General features: G+C 40.9%; 1 protein-coding gene across 2 annotated transcripts in view; it reads left to right on the top strand.

The window, feature by feature from the left end:
- The window catches only part of STK4 (serine/threonine kinase 4), a 45,619-nt gene that overhangs the window by 5,289 nt on the left and 18,838 nt on the right, over positions 1-21,492 (top strand). Inside the window, exons 4-11 of one of the 2 annotated variants that reach the window (XM_021527863.3) lie at positions 64-178; positions 703-867; positions 1,272-1,439; positions 2,002-2,139; positions 2,790-2,918; positions 3,339-3,392; positions 5,212-5,398; positions 17,361-17,518. In XM_021527863.3, coding sequence (XP_021383538.1) covers positions 64-178; positions 703-867; positions 1,272-1,439; positions 2,002-2,139; positions 2,790-2,918; positions 3,339-3,392; positions 5,212-5,398; positions 17,361-17,518 — 1,114 coding nt within the window. The remainder of the gene's footprint in view (positions 1-63; positions 179-702; positions 868-1,271; positions 1,440-2,001; positions 2,140-2,789; positions 2,919-3,338; positions 3,393-5,211; positions 5,399-17,360; positions 17,519-21,492) is intronic. The other variant, XM_021527864.3, reaches the window with a different exon arrangement.

Here is a 21,492-nt window from a genome sequence, read left to right as displayed (position 1 = left end):
TGCTTATTCAGTGATGCTGGTTACTGGTGTTTGACCCTTTGTTTTATCCTTCTTTTTTCCTAGTCCTCATGTGGTGAAATACTACGGCAGCTATTTTAAGAACACAGACCTGTGGATAGTCATGGAATACTGTGGTGCTGGATCTGTGTCTGACATTATTCGGTTACGAAATAAAACTGTACGTCCTTTCTCCTTCGAGTGCGTGGGTGGGAATATGGGTGTCCAGCAGCTCAAGGAAGCTGAGTAGTTAGGGCATAATTCTCAGTGTTCAGTGCCTGACACAGCCATTGGCCATAATTTGAGATGCAGGTCCTTTGTTACTCTGAAAACGAGAAAACTGATTGAGTTTTGGTTTCCTGGACAATTTAATTGGTGGAGCAGGTTTTGGTGTGTTGGCTTTCCTAAAAACCCAGATTGATTCCACGTAAGACCCTACTTTGCCTTACTTTGGTTATTTCAGGAGAAGAATTACTAGCTGAGAAAAGGTTGTGGCATATGAAATGTGGTTGTGTGTTTATTTATGCTGGTTATGATCTAATCCTGCTACATAATGCTGTAAGTCACTAACTCCCCACTGGTATGGCAACCTTTAGTGAAGGCAATTAAGTGGCAATTAGTGAATCTCAGTAAAATACAGACCAAAGCACAATAGTGCTGTGTCTCAGCCACTGGTACGTTGGCAGTAACTCTTCCCTTCTTCAGCTCACAGAGGAGGAAATTGCTACAATAGTGCAGTCGACTCTAAAAGGACTCGAGTACCTGCATTTTATGAGGAAAATACACAGGGACATCAAAGCTGGAAATATATTGCTAAATACAGAGGGACATGCTAAACTTGCTGATTTTGGAGTGGCAGGACAACTTACAGTAAGTAAAACCAGGGTGGCTGTGTACATTTCAGTTTATCTTTTAAATCTATGTGTCTGATAGGATTGTGGAGCTGGACAAATTGCTCATAGCTGGTTTTTAGCACTTGGCATCAACATGAGATGCTAAACCAGCAGGAGATTAAAGCAGATCTTCCTCTGTGGAAGCTGTTACAACTAATTAATGGTTTGTAGTAGCATTTGCTGTTTTTTATAGGATACTTTTAAGTTCTATGAGCACGTTTTAATTGATCTTTGCAGACTTCTGTATTCTAGTCTTGCCGAGTCTAATAATCTGCATGCCTGCAAGATAATTAGAGTGATAATTAATGCTGGTTAATTATGAATGACTGTTTGTGGCTAATACAGTTGCCATTGTCTGGATCTTTATCCTTTTCTCCTCAGGACACCATGGCAAAGCGGAACACAGTCATAGGGACCCCATTTTGGATGGCTCCAGAAGTGATTCAGGAAATTGGGTATAATTGTGTGGCAGACATCTGGTCCCTGGGAATCACTGCAATAGAGATGGCTGAAGGAAAGCCACCATATGCAGATATTCATCCCATGAGGGTAAGGACTGTGGCCCTAAATGCATTGCTGTTTGGAAAAGGTTTGATATCATACCTCGCTGAATCATACATCAGCATGCAATCTTGCTTTTAATGTATAGAACAAGTTGTTTTCTGTCAGTTATTTGTACTGTTGATTAAATGAGAAACAGGTCTTTGTCAAGAAGAGTCTGCATGGGAATAAAAATAATCACAGTCCTCTTCTGTTAAGACATAGCTGGTGCTCTGTGTTGGACGTGAAGGATATTTTCAGCTGGATTATACAAATAATTTTTTTTTTTTTTAATGCAAGCACAAATTTTAGAGACTGAAAAATGTCAGAGTCACACTTTTGGGGCACATAATGGCTCAGCCAAGTGTGAGCACCTTGTGAAGAAAGTCTGTTTTCCTGCTACTTCATCCCTGTGAGCAGATTTGTGTGTAATGTTGGCACAAACTCCTCAGAGGCAGCACCTTGAAAAGTCCACTGTTCTTTAGTACCAGCATCTGCTTGGGTGTATTTATGTTGAATTGTTGGTTTTTTGCTTTGTTGTGGAAATCTGAAATACTCTTCCTGCTTTCAGGCAATTTTCATGATTCCTACCAATCCACCTCCAACATTCCGGAAACCGGAGCTGTGGTCGGACAATTTTACAGACTTTGTGAAGCAGTGTCTCGTGAAGAGCCCGGAGCAGAGAGCCACTGCAACACAGCTGCTGCAGGTCTGCCTTTTCTTAGGAGAGCATGAGCTCTGTGCTGTGTGGCTCTTGAAATGTTGGTTTCGTTTCTTGCTGCTCCTGCTCACTACAGATTTTACTTTTTAGTAACTCATTTTAAAAACCTCGCACAGATTTCTTCAACTTCTCAGTTCTTCTCTAAGAACCAGTCTGACTTCAACTTCCTTTGTCTTCTCTGGGTTGTTTTTGTTGTTTTGGCTTTCAGAGTTTGTTGTTGGTTTGCTGGTTTTGTTTGGTTTGGATTTGTTTTACTTTCAAATTCCCACCAACACTGCCAAGAAACTGTCTCTTAAAACACAAAACAGGGCAGGCTAATTGTAAGTGGTTGCTCAGAATGTTCCAGGCGTGGTAATGGTCTGTGTAATTGGTTCTTGACAGCTAAGCTAAAGAAAGAAGTAAGTAGAGCTGTGGGTGGTGAATGAGCCCAAGGTCTTACATCAGTTGAGCTCTTGGAGCTTGTTCTTGTTTGAAGGGTGGAAGTTCTCCTTCCTGTGCCAACAGAAGAACTGGATCTTTATTTTAGTAATGTTTCGAGTTAAACCTTAATTTGATTTGAGGTGGGCCATAGTAAAAGTGTTTTACTGCTCTGTCCTGCTTTGGATGCAGTGCTTATTTGTTTTTAAAATATTTCTCAGCATCCATTTGTTAAAAGTGCCAAAGGAGTATCAATTCTGCGGGACCTGATTAATGAAGCAATGGACATCAAGCTGAAACGCCAAGAGGCACAACAGCGTGAACTCGATCAAGAGGATGAAGAAAATTCAGTGAGTATTTTATAGCAGCAGTGTGCAAAGTCCAAACTCTTGCTCCTTTCATAAGGCTTAACTGCTTCAGGTTTTGTTTTTGCAATATTTTGTCCAATTACCAGCGGATTTGACTTAGTGCTGGAGTTTTTTATGACTGTCTTCCTGATGCTTGGTCCCTGCTCAAGCTGCATTGGAGTGGGAGAGGCAGTGTGTGTGGGGTACTGTTCACCTTATAGTGTAGCTTAAGGCTGGGCTACAAAGTGCTGTATGCAGAAGACTTGATTCATTTTCCCACTTGGATTATATTATTTATGCAGTAGTGAGAATGTTTTAATTGTAGATTCAGGTCTTAGACTGCTCTCCTCTTACAAAATAATAATATCATCTCTGATGCACTGTGATATAAGTCTGTTGTGTTGTTTTGCTATTGTGCTTTAGAACATCCCTTATAGAAACTTTCTTCTACACAAGAGCAGCCGACAGAAGCCTGAGGTGAGGGCATGGGAAGTGTTCAGGGCTTGCTGTGAATTTCAGTTTGGCTCTGTGTTTCAGTGGTTACAGCATGTCAATTTGGGAAGCATGTTGAAAGCTGGTTTTTGAGCCTCTGCCTGCTTCAGCCTGAGTAAATGAAACGGGCAACACAAGGCATTTTATGCCAGCCTTGCTCAGGGGTGACACTTGAGCAGCATGGTCCATGGTATCTGTGCTGAACACATTGTGCATCTGGTTTTGCAGTCTAGGACTGGGTATTTCTTCAGTGTGGAAGTTACTTTATGGGTCATGTTGCCATGATGTCAATTCTATGAGTACTGTCCCTACCCTGAGTTTTGTCTTTGCTGTCCCTTCTTCATTTCTGACTGATCTGGGGTCACAGTGCTGAGAGGTGATGTCAGTGTGGTGGAGTTGAGTCCTCTCTGTTGGTGTGTGTGTTTTCCTGAAGCTTCTCTACTCCATGTCTGCTAGCAGAAAAGCTTCCCAAACACTTCCCAAGTGATGTGAAAACTTCTGATGTAGTCCTTTGTTAAATGATGTGTAGCTAACAAATTTATTACTTATTCTCACCCACTAAACTCCACACAAAATTAATTCTCCTCTATTAACATCTTGTGTAGTTTTCTCCTCTCTTGCTATTGGTTTTGAGGTTGGGAAGTAAATTTTACAGACACTCTTGACACAGCAGGTAAAGTGCTGGGAACACCAGAACTTTGTGACTTTGGAGAGGTGACTTCTTTCATTCCATGACATTGAGCTGGACTATTACAGCTTGATGTGCAACACCTGTGTGTTTTCCTTCTAACACTAACACAGATCAGTAAGACCATGGTCACATAGAGAATGTGAACTTCATACTGAGAACAAAACATGAGCATCTCATCTAAGGTGAGGTGCCCAGAAACTCTACTGTCAGGCTGGAAAGGGAATTCTGTTCATGCAGCTGGGTAGCTGGTCCACATTTTGAAGAAACCAGGTGGATTGTGGAAATCTTGACCCAGTTCTTCATGGAGTCCTAGTCAAAATACACACTTAGTGAAGCACACACCTCCTGGTGAAACTGCCACCTTTGGCTGACATAACTCTGCCAGGAAGTTGTTTTGCCAGAATTGCTCTGAAGAGATTGTGTTTTCCTACAGAATCATTCTCCTAAGCCTTGGCAGCAGTAATTCCAACTTTTTTATTAGTCCCTTTAAGGAAATGAAAAGATAAAAAGTAATTTTCATTGAAAAAAGTTACCAAACTTTGATAATTTGTTTGAATCCTTTTTAAAGATTTGCAAATATAGTTAATTTTTTTTTCAGTGCTCCTGAAGTTTATAATGAGTAAAACTACCTAAATGTTAGAAAAAGAACAGGATGAGGGGCTTTTCTTTCCATGTGCCACACACTCTCCAGACTTAGACCTGGTGCTGTCAAGTAACTGGTGACTCCTCAGTGAGCTGTACCACTGGAGGCAGTGGGTTAAGCTCAGCTCTCAGAACTGCCTGCATGAATAGAAACACTAATGACTGATTGAGTGTTCTGATGTACTCTTACAGACACTTCACCAGCTCAGAAATGAGATACAATTTGCACTGAGAAGTTTCTGCTGATTATTTATCTGTTCTCTTACTTATCATGCTGGCAGAAAAGTATTCATTAGTTTTCATTACTTGTTTGGAGATGACAGGGAGAGAACAAAGTGCACAAACCAAACATCGTGTGTGTCTGTAAAAACCTCTGAATTACTGTGACTTGGCAGTGTCCTTAAATACAGAAATTCTTCATGGCACTTCAGCAGCATCAGTAAAATCTCTGTTTGTGGCACGTTTGAACAGGAGGAGGATGAGACGGATTCGGGTACCATGGTGAGGGCGAGTGGAGATGAAACTGGCACAATCAGGGCTGTGAACACCATGAGTGATGGAGCCAACACCATGATAGAACACGATGGCACCCTGGAGTCCCAGCTGGGCACAATGGTCATCAACAGTGAGGAGGAAGAGGAGGAGGGCACCATGAAAAGTAAGGAAACTTCTCTGACTCTAGAATATTACTTAAAGCTTCATGTGGGCTATGATATGTATTCCCAGCCTGCTTTGATATTTTTGGTAAATATTTGACTCTTTTGGTTGTAGGGGAGCCAAAACATGTAGGTCAGTGCCCTCTGAGAAACCTTTCTAGGTCCAAGTTTCAAGCCATACTTTGTATGCTGAAGTGCAAAATTTCCACAAGCTTTTGTGTTAATAAGATCTGATTCTAGCTACTAGTTTGGGGTGGTTTTTTTGTCACTTCTATCTTGCTGGTTTTGTATTTTTCACAGAATGTACAGTGGGACTCTTAACAAGTAGTTAATCACAAAATGTGTGTTGCTTTAGATGATCTGGCTGTAACCTGGCCTCTGAAAGCAGTAAGTCTATTTTAGGAGTGATGCATTCAATGAAGAGACAGATTCATGAAATGAGAAATGCATTGCAGGTTTCATCACAGCAGGACACGCAGTGGGAGGGGTTGGTGTGCTGCTTTAGTGTTCCTGCAGTCACTGAGGACAGCCCAGGGGGCTGTGTTGCTGTTTCAGACACTCGAGTTGAAATCCATGCTGCCCTAAAACAGGAGAGCTTACTAAAGCCACAAGCCTTGTCAGAGATACAAGATTTAAAATTTTGTGACTTACTGTCTGTGGAAGACCTCACAGCTTGAGCTGGAAAAGGGTTGAAAATGTTTCTTTGATTAAAGAAGTGGCAGGGAGAGCCTTCCCAGAAAAGTATGACTACAAGAAAAGAAATCTTCTGAATTATGGATGCTCATAGAAATCCATTGTCTCTGGTTTGTTAAAGTCCCAGTGCTGAGGCAGAGGTAGTCAGGGATGACTCAACTGGCCAGCCTGGATGTTTGTTTGCTCAAGGAGTGGAGAAAGTGCTGACTGAGGGCTTAGCAGTACTCAAGTATGATCATCACATGCAAGGCTTGTTCTTTTGGCTCTGGCAATGCTTCCAAAGACTTCCATGGCCATCTGATATTGAGCCTTTAGCTGTTCTTCACAGGAGTTTGGAAAAATCCTTTCCTCAGGAATTTCTGTGGTGAAAGCTTCTTCCCTGTCAGGGCCCTTTGAAACTCGTGAAACGATGTTGGGTTTGAGAGGGAGATTTCAGCAGAATCCCTTTAAAGATTTTTCCAAATTTTCATAAACATGTTTGAGCACATTAAAACCCAGAGGTGTCAGTCCATGTAGCAGCTTGGGGCAGCAAAGACAGTGGTGTGGTGGAACAAGGTTGGTCTAGCAAGGAGATGGATGGAGGCTTAGAGCAGCAAAAACGTCATCCAAAGAAAAGGACATTTCAACAGTACTGAATAAACCTGTGAAGCTGCTGATAGTTTCTTATCATCAGTGTGTATTGTTCCATTTCATGGCTCAGAGTATCAGAGGTTTTGCTGTCTGGTGCTCCTGCACTGCCAGCACTGTGTAAGTAAAGCACCTCTAGAGTTATCTGCGTTGTTTGACATGTGCTTATCTTATCAATATCTTTTTAATGCTGCAGTGCTTGTAACTCAAAAGCACCTAGTGCTGTGTGTGGTGTTCAGAGGCTCGAGGAGATGCCTTTGATAGCATCTCTTCAGCAAGGACATGCTCAGGTTTGGAGCAGGGTGAGTTAGGAGGATGCAACGATGCCTTCACCACAGGGCAGCCTCTACCCTCAAGAGGGAGCTCCACAACAAGCTCTGACACCTCCAGATCTCCGTGACTGGAAAGTGGAGTTTTTATTTTAAACCCTCTTAGACTCCTTATAAACTCCCTGCTGCTCAGCTGCTGCTTGCCAGGTGTTCAGAGCCAGGTGTGTGGCAGAGGTGCTGCAGCTGGAGGTGGTGGCTGGCACAGGGGCCACGTCCATGCCCATGGCTCACACAGGGATGCCCAGTGAGCCTACTCTGCTGCAGGTTATTCTGCATTTTGCCTGCTTGTAGCTTCATTCCAGCAAATCTGATGTTAATGAAAATGATAACTTTATCTTAACACCCTTGTTTCCTCCTTTGGTGCTGTAACTCTTTTGAAATGCTGGCTTCACACGGGGCAGTTCTCAGGATGTTTTGGAGATGCAAGGCAGGGTCTCTGAGCAGCTTGCCCTTTGTGAGAATTCCCTGCAGCTCCATTTTTCAGCTTGCCATTTACATATTTATAACATTCAGTTAAATGCATTTAGCCCTAAAGCTCATCAGCCTGCTGCAGAATCCTCTGGAGAAAGTGCTTTTTTGTAATCTTACATATAAATATAATAATACTGTTTGAGAACTACTGAGTTTTAAGGAGCTTCATTGAATCATATTTTTAAAGATGCCTATATTTCTTTTTGGCAGTTTGTCTTATGACTCAGAATAGAACCTATTTTTAAGTCAATAAAAACCTTCTGGTTTGTTTTTTTACATGGCATTACAGCTTCCCTAGGTGTCCTGGGCTTTCTAACTGCAGGTTTCTGAAGTTGTGTTCTAGCCCTTCTTTCTAATTAAAAAAGATAAATCTGTGTCTTAACTAGTTTTTTGTTTGGTTGTATTTCTTTTTAATGTAAAAAGTGTGTAAAATGTTGTATTTCAGTGTTTTATGCATAGGATTGTCTTAGAAATCTCTAACAAACAACTTCCAATAGCCTTGAAAGTGCAGACAACTTCCAGTAGACTTGATTCTTGCATAAATCAGTTTGTGACTTCTTAGCTCAGAGGAATCTTAAATTCCAGTATTTTACACTGTAGGGGAAGTTGTTTTTTTTTTGCAGTCAATTGAGCTGTAATTGTGTTTGCTTAAATTCTTTCATTTGCTTGGCTTTATTCTGGGCACTCAATATAAATAGTCAGGCATCATTAAAAATGTCAGTGTGCCATTCTGTTACACATTCTGAAAGCACTCAAGTGATTGCCTGAGACTGCAGATATTAAATCCTGCTGCACACATTTTACTTTTAAATCGATTGCTGAAAGATTTCTTATGGATTGCAGTTAAACTATTCCAGGAAAACTTTAAATGTAGCTGGAGAGCTATAGATGAGCAATGATTTGTAATAACTGACATTTCCATTGTGCTTGAGAGCTGGAATAACTTTTGAGCTGTTAATATGTCTGGAAATGTCCTTTTAAAATTTTTCTATGAGAGAATATATAGTGCTAGTAAACAATGAAGCATTTTTTACTCTTTATGCTTTTACACTTCCTTTTTCTGCTTTACTTGCTGTACTTGTTTAGATAGTGGAATCTTGGCATGAATTTGTCTCTGATTTAAAGAGTAGAACATAATTTTATAATAATGTTGACTTCCTTGAACACTGCAATACGATCAGGTCCAAGTGAAATTTGATCTAGTTTGTCTAGTGCTATAGTCTGCCATATTTTCTCTGTTAAAATACATCTTGCTTGTTTAAGCATGAAATAATTAGTGAATTATATTGGAGAATGCAGAACTGCCAGCAGCAGTGTGAGTTGGGCTGTCTGGTGCTCGGGTTGAGATGAAGGAGGAATCTGGAGACAGAGGAAGGATTGTGGTGTGGGGTTTTGTTCATGTGGCACACATTCAGTACAGTGACTGCTGCAGAGGTAATCCAGAAGCTTTAATAACACTGTTGGCTCTACCTTGATAATGTAATGTGCTGGAAAAAAATTCTTTAGAGTTTGTAAATGTTCAAAATGAAAAAAAAAAAAATCCAGGCTTCATTCTTACACAATTTGAGATGGCTTGGGTTTTGTTGTGCTTTTACCATGCCCACACTGCTAAGCATGGTTGTGTCATTTTAAAAGAGGATTTCCCCTTTTGAGGGGGAATTGGGCTTCATTAGCAAATTAAATGAGCTAAGATGCAAACTTGGCAATTTCCTATTTGACAAATGATTCAGAGTAAGCTTGTCATCTTGGTGGCTGTGTGAGACATCCAGTGGGTGACACTTAAACCTAAGCCAGAAAAATGTTTCTGCCAAGACTCAGGAAACGTTTTTTCCCCATGTATTAACCTGAGATTTTTCACATAAAGCAATGGCTGTAAAACCTGCAGTGTGAGCAGCAGAATGAGAATGGGTAGCAGAAGGATTATGTGATTGCATTAATATTGTAATTGACTAAAGTATTACTGGTGTACAGCTGAGGTAGCCATAGATGATAATATCATTAGTTGTCCAGGAAAGTGCAGTGGCACGTTATCCAAATTACTCATGCAGCTACCGTGGAGAATAACTCCACATTTTGCTGGGAATTACATCATGTGTGCGTCACAGATACTGGCCAAAAGTTCTTATTTTGCCTCTGGTTTTCTCCATGGACAGCAATAGCTCTTTGCAGCAGCTTCCCACTACTTAGTGTTATTAATGTCCAGTGGTGCAGTTCAGTGTTTAAAGCAAATTGATCCATTTAGTCATAATTGAACCATAAAACACTCCCAGCATTATAATGCATTTAAATAACATGCTGCTTATACAAACTCCTACATTGATTAAATTGTTCTCGAACTGTAAGAATCATCCTACTGCCACTCTTGGGGTGTGGAGAATACAAATCTGCACACAAAAATGTTCCTGTTGCTTTCTGACTTTTCATAGCAGCCTTGCTGGCAAGCTTGACATAAGCAGTGGCCAGTAAAATTTGCTTAAGAGTATTAAGCTGCATGAACATGCAGACAGCATTTCTGAGGGATGGGAGGTGTTGCGTGTGCTGGAATTTTGTTGTGGGGTTTTTGTTGTGTGTTTTGTTTTTCTTTTTGAACACTGGCCCTAGTAATTGAAATACTGGCTCTGTGCAGGCTGGAGAATGAAGGGAAGTTAATCCAAGAGCTAAGGGGGATGCTTGTCTGCCTTTGGCTGTCCTGCACATTTGACAAAGCTTCATTGCTAAGACAAAGTTAATTATTTGTTTAATTTGTCAGAGATACTGAAATTGGAGAAAGGATGTATGTGTTTAACAGAGCTATTTTTGCTGGTTTTAACAGTTTATTATTGAGCACTCCTGTATTTAGGAGGGTGGGGGATAGAAAGTAGGGGATTTTGTTGTTTGGTTTTTTTTTTCTGGACAGAAGTATTTTTCTTGGAGAAGATGTGATTAACAGGGTCCTGAGCACTGTGCAGGAGGCACAGTGTGCTTCAGGAGACTCACCCAAGAGACAGAATAGTAGTAAATCACTTAGTAAGTGCATCTCTGTCCCATGCACATTCGTGCCTTTGCACATACAGGCAAACTGGAGCTTACCTGTCTCTTCTAAGAATAAACTCACACCCTACTAGATCAAAATAAACCCTGGAGAAAGCCTTACTCCTAAGCGTAAGAATAAGGTAAAGTGTCAACTCTTAAATTCCCTCATTGCAGAAGTTCAAAACCAAATTAGTTTCTGCCAACAGATTTTCAAGCTTTGGGAGAAAAAAAATGTCCATTGCAATGTTGTTTTCTGTTCTCTCTAGATAAGCAAATGAGTTTCTGGCTTATGAATAGAAAAGTTAGGAAGTGCTTACTTGGTTCTGTGCCATCTGGGGAGCCTGAGCTGTTACCCACAGGTGCTGGATATGAAGACTACATCCCTGCTGATGAGGTTGTTTCTCATTAAGATTTATGAGGAGCTGAGCCAGAGGATGCAGAATAGGAAATGTTGACTTCTTTCTGGATGCACCTTCACATCTCCTGCCTGTCATATGCTGGCTGCTGGACTAAATTAGCAATTCAAGCTAATGAGGTGAAAGACGTGAGGTGGCCACTGAAAATCTGTGATGGAGGAAGAAAGCTGCTCTGTATTTATAATCATGTCTGAGATTTAAAGCAGAGGAGATATAAAAGGAGGTAACCTGACCTTAAGCACCTTCAATTACTGTGAGGATTTCCTCCCCTATTTTTGTTCTTCTCACTAGATGTTACAGCTTTGGGTAAGTGTTGGTGCTCTTCTCCTTAGATGTCTTTCACACCTTATTCACTAAGAGATTTAGGTTGATTTTTATGTTCATTTAGGAGTTTCTTATTAATAGCAGGACCTGTTGGGAGTGTTTTGGTTTGATTTAATTTGAGATAGGCCATAATTATGGGGAGACCTGTCCTCATAAAGAGATAAAAAGTGTTATGTGTTCTGCTTTTAATGCAAGGAAATTTCAACTCCTCTTGCCATGGGATGAACTTATTAACGATGGAGCAATTTTTGCTCTGGTTCAGTAGTTTGACATCTCTCTGCTCTGCTGCTTAAAATGACTCAGTCCTCTTCAGACTGTACAAATTATGCTGTCCAGCTGCTAAAGTTCATCTGTGATCTCTAAAAAATAGCCCAAAGGAAAGAAAACTGCAGTTCCATTTGAAATTTAATATTAATGAAGTGTTGCTTACACATGACCATCAGGCACTTTTTTGTGCATCCTAAGTATGTATTCTCAGTCTTAAAGTTACATAATTGAATATAAAGCAGCAGCTTACTGAGACTATTGAGGACTAAGGCTTAGTAGAGGTTGCAGCCCCTGAATTTTTGACAAATGCACATACATATACCAAGGATCATGTCTTAGTTGAAAATCACTAATGTAGTAATTGATCACTGTTGTTGATTTATGTCAGCTTCGTTGTAAATTAATTTGTATCTCCTGACTGTGCCCAGCCATAACTCCAGCTCCAATTTTTATGGTATAGGGAGGTTCCTGAGGTTATCTTATTCTCCCTGTCATGACAAGCCTTGTAACTCCAGAATATTCACCCCAGGTAGACCCTGGCAATCCCTTTCAAGAGGAAAGAATAATAAAACAAGGATTCTTCTGATGTCAAGTTTGAGTAGAGAAGAATAATTTTAGAGAAAAGCAGAAATTTTCATTTCAGCAAGCTTGTTCAGATAGATAAAGGTCTCTGTAAATCTCCCTTTCTTTTTGAAAGCATCCTTTGAAGCTCGTAAGTTCCTACAAATTTTCAATTGTGAGAGCTAATTTGGCAAAATCAACGAAATGAGTTTTGATTTCTGGGACTAGATGATAGCAAGTGTTCTGGTTTAATGGATATTCTTTACAGCTGGGTATGAAAAGTAAATCTGTTGCTGGTTTCATTGACTGGGCTGTTTCTTCTTTATCATTCTGCTTTCTCTGCAGCATCATATGGAAATGCAAATGACTTGGAGGCTCTCCACACCTTCTTTGTCACCCTTTGTTTCATGTGAGGTGGTTTGTGTGCTGCAGTCAGCCCCTAAGACTGATCTGTTCCATTCCCTCAACTATTCAGACAGGTGACAGTTTTTGGAAGGGAGTGGACTGTTGTTCAGTTTTTTCCTTACAAGTTGCCCTTGCTGTAGCTTGACAGAGGAGAGGATCCAAGTGCTGGATTCTTGCAGAGCCCTGCCTCTACCTGTCAATTGTCTTTGGGCTGTTTGTGCTTGGATTTGGATTGTCCCAGCCTGCACACTGCCATGTGCAGTTGGACATTGCTTTCCAGTGTGAAGGACAGCACAGAAATTGAAGTTTACAGGAACATTTGTTGTGCACAACTTAGAGCATTCTCTACCTTTGGACCCACTAGTTTCGCACCTTTGTCTGTTCTCAGACACAATAGTACTGATGTTGTTATACTTTTTAAGCATGACTTTAAAACCAGCCAACACCTGTGAGTTTTCCATGGAGGGCTTCTGCTCTTCACAGAATGCAGGCTGAGCTCTGAGCATCCCTCCCTGCTCTGCACAGCCACTCTGAACCTGCAATTCTGCTGTCAGTTGGACCAGCCCCAGCAGAGCTGTGGTGTTCCATTTGTGTAATTAATATAGCTCCTAAAAGATGACTGCATATCTAAATGATAGACCTTTAATGGCTCCAGGGAGCTCTCATGGCTCATCCTTATAAGCAACGCTTTAGATTCCAAAATAGATGCAACAGCGAAGCCTTTCTTGTCACCACAGGGTGACCTTCTCATAAAAGGCTCTTCTCTACCAAAGTTGTGATCTCACTTTTTGTCAAATGTTCATATTTTAGCCTAACCCTATAAAATTAGGAAGTTAAATGCTTTTTGGCACGGACACATTTGGTGCGGTGTCATCTTCCAGCAGCATCTGCTTCTGCAAATAGCAGTGATCGATTTTGGTCTTTGGCTGCCTGTTACCAAAATTTTAAAGATATAGTGGTGTGACTCTTGTGTTGAATTAACAGCAGGTCATCTTTGGAAAGATGACACTGCTTTTAAGTGCTAGGATTGACAAAAAGAAGTTCAGTTGTGCTGGGATGATAATTGATTTGGTGTCATGTCTTTCTGTCTCTGGGAACATTTCTGTCACTCTTGCTGCATCCACACCCCTACAGACATCATAGCAGCAACTAAAATTTCAGATATCTTAGCTGTGCATCACAGCTATTTCTCCTTTTATATTACCATCTCTTTTTTCCCCCATTTTTTTGTCAGTTAGCAATCTCTGCTTTATATTAGTTAAAAAACAAAGCAGCACTAAGATGCAGAGTTATATGTTGATGTGTGGAAATGTATTAAAATTTATGACTAAATGTACTAAAATTGATGACTAAATGTACTTAAAGTGGTGACTAAATGTTGCTTGTGTTTGCAAGGCCTGATGTGGCTGCAGGGTGAGAGGTTCTGATGGTGGGTGTGAGGTGCATGTGCCACAAAAGCTCTTGGGTGGGCAGGGAGCTCTGGTGCTCATCAGGCTGATTCCCTGTGTGCAGCTGTCCCTGGAATGGGACAAGGACAAAGTCAGACCTGGTTGCTCGAGGCCTTTCAGAGTCACTCCAGTCCCATTGTGTTGCACAACCATCCCTGTTGTGAAACTTCCTTCCTTTTGTTCAGCCCAGCCAAGTTACCCTATGCAACTTCATTTCCTCTCATCCTCTTGCTGGGACAGTGAGGAGATCCCACTGAAAGTTCATTGCCCTGCGCTTCAGGAGAGCAGATTTTAGCCTCTTCAGGAATAAGCTTGGTAGAATATCATGGAATAAAGTCGTGGAGAGAAAAGGGGCCCAAAAAGCTGGTTCATACCCAAAGCTAACTTCCTCCAAGCTCAGGGGCAATGCATCCTGACAATGGGGAGTCAGGCAAAAATGCCATGAGGCCTGCATGGATGAACAAGGATATCCTGGGCAAACTCAGCCACAAAAAGGAAGCCTACAGAGAGTGGAAGCAAGGACAGGTAGCCTGGGAGAAATACAGAGATTGTCCGAGCAGCCAGGGATCAGGTTAGGAAAGCTAAAACCCTGGTAGAATTAGATATGGCCAGGGACATCGAGGGCAGCTAAAAAGTCTTCTATAGGTACATAATTTTCACTGTTCTTCCTTTTGTCACCCACAGCCCTAAGCTGTGTGGTGCAGTGGACACACTGGAGGGATGGGATGGCATCCAGTGGGACCTGGGCACACTGGAGAGATGAGACTCTGCACATCCCTTCTGCCAAGTGCAAATACTGCAGTTCTTGGTAAAACACAAGATGTGAGGAAATGAACATGATTATTTTAACTGGCCCCTGAATTAAGCTCTCTTTTGAGTGAACAGTTATTTAGAAAGTAAATAGACAAGAACTGAATAAGCCAGTGTCACTGGAGTGAAACATTTGCTTTCACAGTATCTTCTGCAGCAAACACTAATCTTCAAAACAGAATACAAACATGATTTAGATTTTCTCTTTTTTCCCCCCTAGGAAGTCTGAATTATTGAGACCCAGGCTGGCTGTCAGTGAGCTGTGTATAGATGAGCCTGGCTAGTTATGAATTCCTCTCTTTCTACAAAATTAGTTGGTGTTAAACATTGCCATGATTGTCTACAATAACTTACCTCCTGCTTCAAGCAGGCTGAGCTGCAGCAGAGTACAAGGGGTGTGTTTACTTCATTCTAAATAAATGTTTTATCACTCAGCAGTAATTGGATTGTGATTGTATTTCAGTAATTATTCCCAACTGCAAAGATGTTCTCCACTTCGCAGACGTGTTCCCTGCCTGACCTTCACGCTGCTGGTCTGAAGGTGTCTTTCTTGATCTAATTATGTATGATGAGTTTTTTAGTTTTGTTTTTTAAAAAAGGGGAACTACTACCAGGGGTATAATAATTTGTCTTTGCTCCAGTTGTCATGGTGCAAAAGTGTCAGCACTTCAGTTCATGCTTGAGCTTTTAGCTGGCCCTGGAGAGGCAGGATGATGCAGGGCTTTTTCAAAATGCATCATGACATTTAGGGCTGTGCAGAACCACACTTCTCTCAGTATCACAACCCAAATATCCTGCCAAGATTTCTCATACTTTGTGGAAATTTGTTCCGTATTTAACACGTCTATAGACAAATGATTTCCTAGAGTGTCTTGTAGCTGACCAAGGACTTCATCCACTTCTCTCAGGTTCAGACAGAGTCTGCCAGGGAAGTTCTGGATCAGTGGGTGGCAATTTTATATGCAAGAATAATATTCTGTGATTAAATCTTAATGAGTTTCCAGAGCAGCTAATATTTTTTCAAGAGGAAAGCGCTGCTGAATGTCCTTAGAGAGGACTGTTTTGTGACAGCCTGCCTTCTGTACAGATTCTTGTGGGAGAGTCTCTGCATTACACAGACCTTGCCAGCCCATCACAGGACATCCCCTGTGTGCTTGTTTGAAGCTCTAAACTCTTGGTTGGTTGGCTGCCTGACAGTTTATATTTATTTCAAACGTATGGCATTCAGCAATGAACTTATTTCTGCAGTCCAGACTTCGGCTGCACTGATGCCATTTTCTGTTGACTCCAGTCCTGGTCCTGCTTTCTGAAAACTGTGGTTTCTGCATCACCTAAAACATATGTTTCAAGCATGAGTAACTTATTCTAGAGAACCTTGTGTTACAGAACAAAACCATTTAGTGGGTTACAGTGCTTGCTTCCATGCTGCTCACGGGTTTTGGTGATTTCATCAGCAGGAGCAGTGCAGTGGCATTGAGCTGTGAGCAGACTTTAACTGTGCCTGTGTTGCAGCCCTGTTAAAGCACGTTTGCTGTGCAAGCCTACTTCTTAATTTGGACTGAAGCTCTTAAGGAATTATCTGTGCTGAAACTCAGGACAGCCCAGTTTAAGTGTGCAGAGCCTGGGCAGCATCTGGTGCTGGACTGGTTGCACTACTGAAGAAATCTTCCCTTGGAGATGCTGGACACCTTTTAACCCTGACTTGCTATGAAGTTAAATGTCATGTTTTTTTCCTGTTTTGGCTTTTTTTTTTTTTTTCCTGCCTGTGTTGGGAATTAGCATTTTCATCCTCTGACATTTCATCACTTACTTCCTTAATGTGCTGTCATCACCCTACCAGTGAAGCTGCCCTCTCATTTCTTATTACCCCAAGTTTCTTAATTACAACCTAGAATTGAATGATTAATATGTATATCTGGCTTGTTTGAGTCTAAATCTAAGCCTTTCTTCTACTAACAAAGTTGGTTCAGAAGAACTAATTTACAAAAAGAAAACTAGGGCAGTAAACTTGAACACCTACTATTTATAAAAAGAAAAAAAAACAAGTATTGAAAGCTAAATAAACCTTTCTACCCAAACAATATAGAAAAGCTGACCACTTCTATCCAAGGCAAATTTTGTGGTATTTATAAGGTTTGTGGTCTTTGAAAGCCTAATTTTTGTCCTGTTCTGTTCACAAATGTAAAGGTGACTTTCTGCTTGTAAAACAGCACAGTTTATTTTGAAGCTTGTTTCTTTTGCAGTGCGTGGAACCTGGCTGGGATGGAGGAGCCCAGCCTGTCTCAGCAGCAGCTGCTCAGTGCTGGCATTCAGGGCAGGAGGGCAGTTGGGTACCTGGAGTGTGCTGGCAGGGATGGATGGAAGCACTGTAATCACTTCTGTGCTGGCTTTCAGCTTTCCTTCCCTGCTTTTCTCACTGTGCCGTCAGTTTTATGGTGGAAAAGCTGCTGAAAAATAGTATTTTAGCAAGTACTTCAGCAGTACTGTGTGATTTAGTGCGTGCTAAAAAAATAAAATTACTTCTGGGTATGATGTAGGGCTGTATAACCAAAACTGTATTTTTCAAAACAACTGGTTTTTTATTATTTTTAATATTTCCAGGGAGGGACGAAACAATGCAGCCAGCCAGACCATCATTCCTTGAATACTTTGAACAGAAAGAGAAGGAGAATCAAATCAATAGCTTTGGGAAGAATGTTTCTGGCCAGACAAAAAATTCATCTGATTGGAAAGTACCACAGGATGGAGACTACGAATTTGTAAGTCTATACTTTGAAATTCAATCAATGTGACAATCTTTAGGAATTTTAGTCAGCTGCCATGAGATTATTTCTTGTTTTGACAGACTAATGGAAACTTGAGGAGGTTCTAATTGCTAATGCATTTGGATGGGGCATTTGAAAAACTCGTTTTCTTTGTGTATTTCTCAGTAATCATAGCCAGTCATTATCTGTAAATGTTCCTTGTTTAAAAGCAAACAAAGGAACAAAAAAGCCTGAGGACATGAAGGTATAAGCTGTCTTGCTTTACTTCCCCATTACGCATTTAAAATTTAAAAAAATAATTCCAGATGGCAGTTGGAAAATGCAAATCCTCAATGTCTAGTATTGACAAAGAATGGCGTTAGAACTATTGAATTTCCTTGTTTTTCTCAAGCTTTGGCTCTGGATTTTGTTTTATTATACAAACATAACTTATCTTCATTTCTCATTTCAAATCCTTATTTTCATTCTTCGTTCCTAAGGCTCACATGCTCAAAAGTTTCAGGAACTTATCAGAAGTTCAAAGAAAGACGTATTATTCATAAATTTGATTTAAATTTTTCTCTGTGTGTGTGTGGATGTAAAATTTCCTGTTTGATTTCAAAAAGCCAGAAGATGCTGAACGTTGTTCCCTGGTTTTTGTGCAGAGATCTTTCACTGTGAGCACTTTCTGCTCTCTGTGCCCTTGCAGTGCCTGCTCGTGCTGCCTGTGGTTCAGGCTGTCACTCTGGCAGTAGCTGGTGACATTCACCCCCCAAAGTGTGCAAAGCAAATTAAATTCCCTCTGCTGTTCACGACCCGAGGAGATGCCTCCCTTCAAGGCTGGAATAACAGCTGGAGTTTTCATTCTTTTTCTGTAGATTGTATAGATTTACTGCTGTTATTTCGTTGTCTTTGCTCCTGCTTTTCTTATTTTCTTGTTCAGGCTGCAGAGAATAGCTGAGGGGACCTCCTGCATTCCCTTCCTCCTAGCTCTTTGCACTATTATCTTTTGTTATCTTTGGTCTCAAGGCATAAAGCCCTGCATAAACATGTTTTGTGCAAAAATAACCCTCAAGCTGCCCGTGTCTCACAGGGCCTGGGCCCAGCACTCAATTCCAGTCGAGTCAGATGCTTCATTTATCTCATTCACCTCATGCTGTACCTTAATTGAATGATAAACAATTGGTTTTTAATGAGTGGCATTTCCCAGGAGACATGGGCTGCTTCGGAGGATCTTCAGAGTCTTTTGTAGTCTGCAGAGGATGTCCCAGGGGAAGATTTGCTGTAATTATTTTACTTTCTGATTTGGTTGATAACAAGTTTAGCAGTGTATTTCCTCTGAGTGGGATGCACTCCCCTGGGCACCCTGGAGCTGTAGGTGCAGGGTACCCCCAGCCAGCACAGACAACACAATCAAAGGTCTCTGCCTTTCCAGCAAGCAGGACCCACAAATATTTTTAGCAATGAAAAGCAACTCTTGTGACATGTGTGACCCTGTTTACTGATTTCCATTAGTACTGCAGTATTGCCATGTGCACAGATTCCCACTGTGCTGGAAGCAATAAAAGTGAGCAATAAATCTGCCTTTGGGTCACTTTTGTGAAGTGATTTGTAGAAATTTCACTTCCCAGCTCTATGTGTTTCTCTAGTTCAGTTGTGTATGACTATACCAGCCTGCCTTGCATGTAAATTTGGGAGCAGAGCTACTTTTTTTTCCTGTAGGATGAGAAAATTGCTTGCAAGCAGCCTTAATAAATAATGTGGGTGTTTATATAGCCCTTATCTGAGAGTTAGTACAAGCTCATATTGTATAATGTAGTCAAAGACTTAAAATCATGTATTTTTCCCATTTGGCTAAAAATTGATTGATTTTGTGACTATCTGTGGGTAAAAGTCATGTTTATTAATGATTTATTAATTGAAAGCATCAATGTAATAAGCACTGTGGAATAAGAAAAAAAGGCATTCTTCAGTTGTATTCAGTACATCTGTCCTAGACCTGCCTATAGCTATAATTCTGCATTGCCAAAGTAGGCAGGTTTGAGCAGCCTTTTTCTACAGTTTGCAGCATTCCAAGTAAAGATGAGATCAGTGAGATGCCAGGTAAATCTTTGTTCCTCTGGGCCTTAAGAAATGATTGAAATATTATTGCTTTCTGCTACTGCAGACTAGATAAATATGTTTTCTCTTCTTTTCTGTATTCCTCTCCTTCCTGTGTGACTAGCACCTGGAGTCTCCTGTCTTCCCAAAAAAAAAAAAAAAGGCAATATTAAATTACAAAAGATTTTCACTCTTTTTTTGCCTGTGGCAAAATCATTTGACCTTTTCTTGACTAACATTGTTGTTCTGAAGCAGGCAAATAAGACACTATTTATATCACAATGGCAATGTCACATTAGATGAGGCTTAGATTGAGTCAACCCCATCCACTGCAGAGCTGAAAACCCAAAAATCCTGTTCTGAAAGGTGATGAACTCCATTCCTCCTAAATGTGATGCTCTGGCTGTGTTCTGGTTGTGGTCAGAGATGGCACTAATCCAGAGTATTTCCAAAAAAGTATTTTCAGCCTTGGATTTTTAAGGTGGAAGTTGTTACTAAATGATTAGTCAATGCTTGATGCTGTTAATGTTTATCCCCTCTCATGTTTGAGCAAGGATCTTTTAAGCCCTGTTTGACTGAGAACAGTATTTTCAACAACATTATGATTTATTTAACATGGGGAGAAAAATACTAATTATGGGCAAAAATTCTGGCTTTTAGGAAGAACATAACAAACTCTAGCAGAGATTGCTGCAGGGGTAGGCTGATAATAGGCAGGCTGCATTGTATGGATAATTACTAATTGCCATAATCAGATCTCAGGATTTTTGTAGTTGCATTTAATTTTGCCAGTGAACATTAGTCACATGCTGTTGCACAGACTTAATAATGCCAGAAGATTTGTTTAGACAATAACCTACATTTTTTCACTTTAATCTTTCAGTGGTACTGTAACATGTAGGAAAATTAGTTGTGTAGTGTTTCCTGCCCTTAGACACAACAAATCCTTTACTTATTCCTATTTTTAAAGCCTTTTAACTGCTCTGAGCACATCAGTATTCTAATATCACTTATGGTTAAAGTAGAATCACTTGTTTTTATTCTGACCCTGCTTGAAAGGTTCTCAGTTTTGCCAAACCTATTGTAGAACATATTTGTGGATCAGCCAGTCATGAATGTTTGGTATTACATCAGTAATCCTTCTATTGAAAGCCTATTTTGTTAGCAAATTAGCAGGTGCCAGCCACTCCTGGCTTATGGGAGCTTTGACAACACTGAAACCTTTTCAGTTTTATGTCATGAGTGTGGTTTCACAGGCAAAAATCAGTGGCAGTTCGGCCCTGGTCAGTCTCAAATTTTGCCATCATGATGGGGCTGTGGGGCTTTTTCAATATCTGTAGTGTTAAACTTAGGTTTTGCTGTAATTCTAAGTCATGTTTTTTTCATTTATCAGTAAATGTTTGCTATCCTGGGGGCTGGTTTTGGATGTGAAGTCAAGTAGGACGTGAACTTTCTAACAGAGATTAGGGCAAGAGTACTGCAGGACATCAAGTCTTCATGGAATTGGAGCTGTTTGCTCCAAGGTTTTCTTTGATTCCAGCACCTGTGGCTCTGCCAACCATTCCTTGCCTGTGCAAGGCTGCCTGTGGAGAGCTGCATTGGTGCAGACACTTCCCTGGCTCTGGAGCTGCTCTCTGTGCTGCCCTGGCAGGGCAGCAGGAGGGAGCTGGGCTGTTGAAAGGTGGCAGTGCCATTCCCCTGCAGGAAGCCCTGGTTTTCTGCACTGGCAATCTCCATCCTGCTGGGAAGGAAGATAACAACCAGAATCAAGGCTTATGTGTCTTTCCTAAGTGTGCTGCTTCTTTTGGGAAAACCCTGGTTTGCTTGCATCTGCAAGGTCTTGGTGAGTCAGACTTTTCCCATTCCTGCAATTATCAGCAGCCTTGATA

This window comes from Lonchura striata, chromosome 20 (assembly GCF_050655825.1).
Source record: "Lonchura striata isolate lonStrDom1 chromosome 20, ASM5065582v1, whole genome shotgun sequence".
Taxonomy (NCBI): Eukaryota; Metazoa; Chordata; class Aves; order Passeriformes; family Estrildidae; genus Lonchura; species Lonchura striata.
This window is presented reverse-complemented; position numbering and strand designations above follow the sequence as displayed.